Source organism: Rhinoderma darwinii, chromosome 10 (genome assembly GCF_050947455.1).
Source record: "Rhinoderma darwinii isolate aRhiDar2 chromosome 10, aRhiDar2.hap1, whole genome shotgun sequence".
In the NCBI taxonomy this organism is placed as follows: Eukaryota; Metazoa; Chordata; class Amphibia; order Anura; family Rhinodermatidae; genus Rhinoderma; species Rhinoderma darwinii.
The window spans coordinates 101,829,982-101,836,968 of NC_134696.1; the positions used below are offsets into that span (position 1 = coordinate 101,829,982).

Here is a 6,987-nt window from a genome sequence, read left to right on the forward strand (position 1 = left end):
GGGTATCTTGTGTATATAATTATATATGTACAGCTGGTATAAGTTATACCTCTTCTTATATATAGTGATATGGAGCGTGCTGGTATAACCTGGGTATCTTCTGTATATAATTATATATGTACAGCTGGTATAACCTGGGTATCTTCTGTATATAGTGATATGGAGCATGCTGGTATAACCCGGGCACATTCTATTATATAACTTGTATATGTCAGCTTAATATCCAAATTTTGCAAGTTCACAGGATTTTCTGTCACCGTAAATGATCTCGTCTGCTTTGTACCTTCCGTCGCCTCCTCCCTGTAGAAATACAGAACTTCAAAGATATTTATTTTTCGCTTCTTGAGATCTTGTCAGATTAGGAGACTTGTGGGGTATAAATATTCTATTAGGTTTCCTTGTTTTCCGCTCTCATTAGAAGTCTCCACAGCAGTAAAGTTCTCGTGTAGGTTTATCTTAATGAATGTCGTACTTAAAGGAAAAGTTTATTAAATCATCCCCTTTAAATCGTCTTATTTTGTTTAGATATTTTCTGTTTCTAGGAAAGCTCGGAGACCACCACTAATTTCGGGGGGTCACAGCTCACACCGTCAGATTACACCGCTTTTGTAGCATCCAGGCATAACAGGGCATATTAAATGCCGTGGTCTTAGCGCCACCATCAGGCTTCCTGCTGATCTAGTACTTATACACAGCGGCCAATTTGAACTAAAATAGCTGCAGTGTAAAGCATGGCAAAAGCCTCTGATGAGCGTCTTTAGACACTTTGGTCGCGGAGTTGAAGACCTCACATTAAGTTATGCCCAGTGCTATTAGGCCACCAGCTCGGGGGTCTTGGGGGGTCTCGCCCCCTCCCCCTCTATTTAATTTGCTGGCGATGATGATTCTCTTGTCTTTCCTTCTCTGAGACAGATTCTCCTTTACCAGTACAAGCATACAAATATCATGGACGACCGCTTTCTAAGTAGGATAAAGTGGAATGGGAGTAGTCACTCGGAAGACTTACAGGACATGTCCGTAGTCATCACCAACGTGTCCTTCGACCACGCAGGGACCTACATGTGCAGAGTCAACCGCACGCTTATGTTTGAAAGTCACGACTACAACACCAACGTCACCAAATTCATTGAGGTTACGGTCGTGGACAAAGGTGAGTGACAGACGAAACCGAAAGACGAAAAACTAAATAATTTGAATGCAGCTTTGGCAGTGAGTAGTGTATAAGTCATATTGTAGCTTAAAATCAGCACAAAAGAAGTAAAGTGATGGGTAGATGATTTAAGCTGTAAAATAATGCTCAAAGGTGGAAAAAGCAAAAATAATCACAGTATTGGTCTGCGGAATATCATATGATTCTGTCTCTTCACGCAGGTAACAGAGATGTCGCTTCCATAGTGTCAGAGATCATGATGTACGTCCTCATTGTGGTGCTCACAATATGGCTGGTGGTTGAAATGATCTATTGTTATCGAAAGATTGCTGCGGCCGGGGAAGAGGCAGTTCTGGAGAATGCGTGAGTGAAGTGTGGGAGCCTGGGTGACTCTGTGACTAAATGTTAGCTCCATAGGTGCCTAAAATGGTTACTGGACCCCACTGGATGATAGTAAGGGTGTTACTACTCATGAGGCTGTTTTAGATGGGACCCTCTGCGTTTGGAAAATCTGATTATGCGCCATCCCTATCCCCAGGCACTGCCAGAGCCATTAAATAGAAATCTCCATAGATTTGTTAATATGCATCACCATCTAGTGGCAATTCCATGTATTACAGCCTAATGTTCAAACTTGCAGTTTACACCAACTAAACCTGATTGGTGCCGGACGATGAAATATTCTGGATTACCAGACAACCATTGCAAAGTATATATTGCTTACTTTTAATAGTGCGAAAGAAAATACTGCCGTGAATGTGAATCAAGAGAGTATATATCCTCTGATAAATATATATCAGAGTATATAGTTTTCTCTACCCAGAATTACTCTTTTAGGCTTGTGAGTTGATTCCAGAATACCTAATTATTCTGAATTAGCAGAATTTCTGGACTATTGGATGTCACATTAAATTAATTGTACTGAACGCTTAAAGGTTAGGTCTGCCCTTGAAAAAAAATAAATTCTAAATAGGTTTATTGTTGCTTCTGTCATCATGTTTCTGATCCAGAGCTCCAAAGCCCCTGCATAGTCACGGTTACATGATAACATTCTGCCTGCCTCCAGCCACCACTAGAGGGAGCTTACTGCATACTGTTTTATTATTGAGTTCAATGTCTACATTGTATGCAGTTAGCTCCTGAGCTCCCTCTAGTGGTGGTTGCAAGTATCCATAATTTTATCATGTAACTGTAAGTCTATGCAGAGGATTTCAGCTTTGTAAGAAAAGCAGAGCTACATATATAAAAGGGAAAAACATGTATCACTTATCCACTGGATAAGTGATAAATGTTCGATCGGTGGGTGCCCGACCGCTGGGACCCCCACTGATCACAAGAGCATGGTAGTGACAGAATTTTCCGAGCGCTGTGCAGAGCCGAGCAGCAACTCCTTCCTTGATCATGTAGCTGGGAGATAGGAAACAAGGGTCACCCAATCCAGCGATCAGTGGGGGGGATCAGTGGGGGTCCCAGCAGTTAAAGCACCACCATCCTGACATATATCACCTATCAAGTGGACAGGTGATAAATATTTTTGGCCTGAATACCCCTTTAAGAAGCAGAAACTTTTGGACCTAAAAATGATATAGTGCTAAAAGTTAGAGATTCACTTTATTTATTCTGCATGACCTTTAGTAGGAATAACTCACATATGAACATTGTGTTTTTCCCCTTTTTTTTGCATTATTGGATCTAGACTTTGACTTTCTTTTCATTTTCTCTCTTCTACAGTTCAGATTATTTAGCAATAACCGCTGAGACTAAAGATAATTGCCTAGGAGTGCAACCCCAGGAATAGCAGGACCCAGGACCAGGGAAACCAGGTGAGTAACTGGACCTCTCTGACAATGAGACCTAGGGTGTGACTATAGGGGGTGCAATGATAGCAGTGGCACCCGGACTGGAGAATATAAGTGCAGTGGTTAGAGCATGGATTAGGGGTGCTAATACTTTTGCAATGGCCAAAAGAGGAGCTGCAAAAGGGTGCTAAAGGCATAACCATGGAAAGCTGTCACTATGAAGACAGTCCGAGACCTGACAAATGTCCCAGGGGTGTCTCTTGCAAATGCCCTAAAAGAGGCCTCTGCGTAATAACAATCAGCATGCTAAATGTATCCGTAACGCCAATGTGGAATGGATGAAAGATACGACACGTCCCGTAGAAAAACAAGACCTCATATTCATACCGTCAGTTGTGTCCTGTTTTTCGGATCTCAAAAGGGACAAGGTTTATGCAAATGTGCCCCCAAGTGGGTGTTAATAGAATGTTTTGTGGGCGATCCTGGGCAATCAGGGGTGTGGTCTAATATGTCCCGTGAATGAAGAATCAAAAGTTGGGAGGTATGCATATAAAAATATCAGGAATGCCAAGATGAAAAAAACAAAAAGATTTGTGTGGTTCTGAAGGCCAAAAATGACTTGGGCCGAAAGGGGTAAATTAAGGCGTACTGCCCCTTTAAATAATTTTTTCAATTTTGTTTGCAGCTGGGAGAACACATGGAGCCAGGAGCAATGTAAACACTGCTGGGAGGACCGAAAACTGTAACGGGTCACAAATGCGCCCACCTCCGCCACCGCTAACACTACCACCGCCGGCAATGCTACCACCGCCACCACCACTGATCCCAGGATTGCCTCCAGATCTATTCTGTTGCTTTTTATGCCAAACAGAAGACGCGGAGAAGACTCGTTTTGCTTCATTCTGGGTCACACATATATGCAATGTTCCTTAGCTTCTTCATTGCTACCTCACCCAGCAATGAAGGTGTTAAGGAAATTTCCTCAAAATGCTTCCATGGAAAGTTGGACTTTTTTTTTTGCGCTACTATTGCTTTAATTTTTTGGGGGGGCGGTTGAGGGCATGGAGTGGGGGAGGGGCTACATTCATGGGAGCCGACCATCAAATCCACGCCAAATTTTCTCTATGTACTGGAAAACAAAAAGAAACTATTTTTTTCATAGTATTTTGGATGCAGTGGGCATGCTTAATACTCCTTGCATGTCGCTCCAAACGCATATCCTATTTTTTTCTTATCTGCTCTGCAAAAAATAAATTGCGCCTAGTCTTGTATTTACTCGACCAGGCCAGGTGGGGCTTTACCCTGAAAGTACTGTCGGACAACATGCTGCAACGTGGTCTGGCACCCAATGAGTTAAAGCCCCTGCACATTCGAAGCTTTAAATAAACGTTGACGGTCAGGACGGCATTACGGGGGGAGAAAACCGCTGCAAAAGTGGATAGAACTCACTCAGCTCTGCTGTTCCGGCTTCCGCAATGGATACTGGGGCGACATTTTGAATGTGAACTACATACCGGGGTGCAATCCAAGTGTGGTTACCCAACTCCTGCTGTGTTCTGGGTCTGCGAAGCTCGGGGTGAAGGGGTTAAATGACTTTTTATCAAAGCATGTTATTTATTTTGTAATACAGAATAAAACAAACTAAAAAAAAAGAGAGAATAAAATTAGATTATATTATGTATGATTGAAAGAGGAAGATTTGACCAGGCTGCTTCTCCCCCTGTGAGGTATGGCAGTCCATAGGGAAGGCCGTCTCCGAGGCCTAACGCGTTTTAAGCCCCGGCTAGGAGGCTCTGAACATTTTCATATTGGAAGCACCTGTGGTCACCTGCAGCCCTTATCTATAAGACTATAGAGAGGTTTAGAAAATATCTATCCCATATATATATATATATATATAGATTTATACACACACAAAGCATGCATCAAATTCTAACACTGGGCTATACCATTTATTTCCTGACATTATAAATATGTCCTATGTGTGTTTCAGACTAGAAAATGTAAATGATTGCACTAAATATTTCTACCACTGGGTGGCACTTGTGCTTAAATGAAAGTGCTCTGCATTCTATGTTACGCATGGACATGTCTCTCTTTTGAACAGCACACCATGTGGTCAGGCAGGGTATTACAAGTACAATTTATCGGTTTAGGTCCTATGGAGGGTGAATGGCCCCCCACTTGGGGCCCTGCTCTATTAACAGGGTGGAGAGTTACGAAGGCTACTCTCTACAGGACTGTGTGTACCCGTGCATTACACAGATGGCTCATTTCAATGGGGGTTGTGTAATGCTAATCACTCACTGCCCTGAGTGATACCAGATGATCGTCAGAGGAGTGGTCAATCATCCAAACCTGACATCCCCTTTAATGCCGAACTTTGGCTAAACTCGGAGAGTCATCACAGTGAATGATCTGCGCAATTTGCGTAAAACCAAAACTGATGCAAGGACCGAATCGATTCTATAAACGGTTCAGGTTTTATGGCCAAAGTCACTTCTTTGCCCCTTTCTTTCTCGTGCACAAGGTGTAATAAGTGTCCCTCAGATTAATTAAAGGGCAACTCCAGATGAAAATTCAGGTCTGACTGCATTTATTTACAACCTGTCGTTACCACTTATTATACCCACAGGAGTCTACGAAGCTGAGATCTGCTCTTTTGTGGGGTCCTCACGCTGGAGATCTGCTCCATTTCTGACTCCATTACCTTGTGTTCACCATAGATGTTCTCCGTCCTCTACAAAAGCCCTGCACGCCAACAAGGTGGAGTGCACAGTCCTGTCCCTGGAGACTGAGGTGCCCATAACTGGTGATCTGAGGTTTAGTCTCCATCCGTAGTGGTTTGACATCCAAAATTGGTGATCATTGGGCATCTCTGAGGATCTAGTGATCATTTTTGGTGAATCAGTGGTCATCCCTGGTGATCCAGGGGTGTAGTAGATATTCCTGGTCGGTCAGTGGTCTCCAGCGGTGATCCAGCAGATGGTGTTCAGCTTTCGTTTCCTGCACACAATGATAATGAGAACTGCTCCATCTCTGGTGACCTCCTTGGACCTTCCATGTCAACTCTGAAGGTCCATGGGCAACTAAAGCAGCTCATTGGTGGCAGGTCCATATCAAAGAGCGCCCCAGATCTCTGGATTCTAGACCCTGGGGTTATGACTTGGGTGGACGATCTTGGTTAAGTGCAGTCAATCTGGTGAGGGCTGGAGTTGGCCTTTGAAGCCTCATGGAGAACTTGGCATGCCATAACAAACTTCCTCAGTAGCATATCATTTAGTAGGGCTACTGCGTAGCCGCAAATTATGTATGATGCATGCTGAATTGTACTGTACCAACAAGCTGCAGCCTTGCAAAGCAAGCTTCTACTGTCTTATTGTGCCTGCTTCTTAACCCTTCCTCTACCAGCAGATGCTTCAAGCTGGAGATGAAGGTGTTAAATCCGTCTGTCATCACCCGCTGTCACCATGGTAATCCCTGCTATAAAATGTCATATTAATTTTATTCTACGGTTACTATTTTTTATATAGATACTTTTGCGTTCTTCATGTTATTTCCAGGCTGGGAAATTTGCGGGTCGTGTGGTGTTTTTTTGTTTCTTTTTGTTTGTTTTTTGTTTCTTTTTGTTTGTTTTTTAAAGAAATATTCTATTTATTTGACTGAGAATAATAAAGAAATCGGACAATATAAACATTGATACAATGTCTGCTGTGTCATTTACTTACATATTAATTGATACGTTGAGTCTGTTTGTCTCTATGCTTTGGGTTCTAGATACATATGGCCCGAGCCCAAGGCTGTACATAGCATGGAGGTGGACCATGCGGCTGCTGCGGGGACCTTGGATAGCTGTGCAGGACTACATTGGTAGCAAACCAGTGGATGGGGAACAGGGTTGCCAACCGTCTATATATTTACGGACAGTCTGCAAAAACCGGGTGTTTTTGCTGCCGTTCGTAGTCTCAGGCAGAAAAAAACAATGTCCATCATTTTTTTTCTTCCCCTGAAGGTTTGCACAGCGCATGCGCCAAAATT

At 43.0% G+C, this 6,987-nt stretch overlaps 1 protein-coding gene across 1 annotated transcript in view; it reads left to right on the top strand.

Annotated features, from left to right (window-relative positions):
* Window positions 1–6,633, top strand: part of SCN1B (sodium voltage-gated channel beta subunit 1) — a 42,413-nt gene extending 35,780 nt beyond the window's left edge. The window contains exons 4-7 of the mRNA XM_075840433.1: window positions 913–1,150; window positions 1,372–1,513; window positions 2,882–2,973; window positions 3,635–6,633. Coding sequence (XP_075696548.1) covers window positions 913–1,150; window positions 1,372–1,513; window positions 2,882–2,948 — 447 coding nt within the window. The 3' untranslated portion in view covers window positions 2,949–2,973; window positions 3,635–6,633. The remainder of the gene's footprint in view (window positions 1–912; window positions 1,151–1,371; window positions 1,514–2,881; window positions 2,974–3,634) is intronic.
* The last annotated feature ends 354 nt before the right edge of the window (window positions 6,634–6,987 follow it).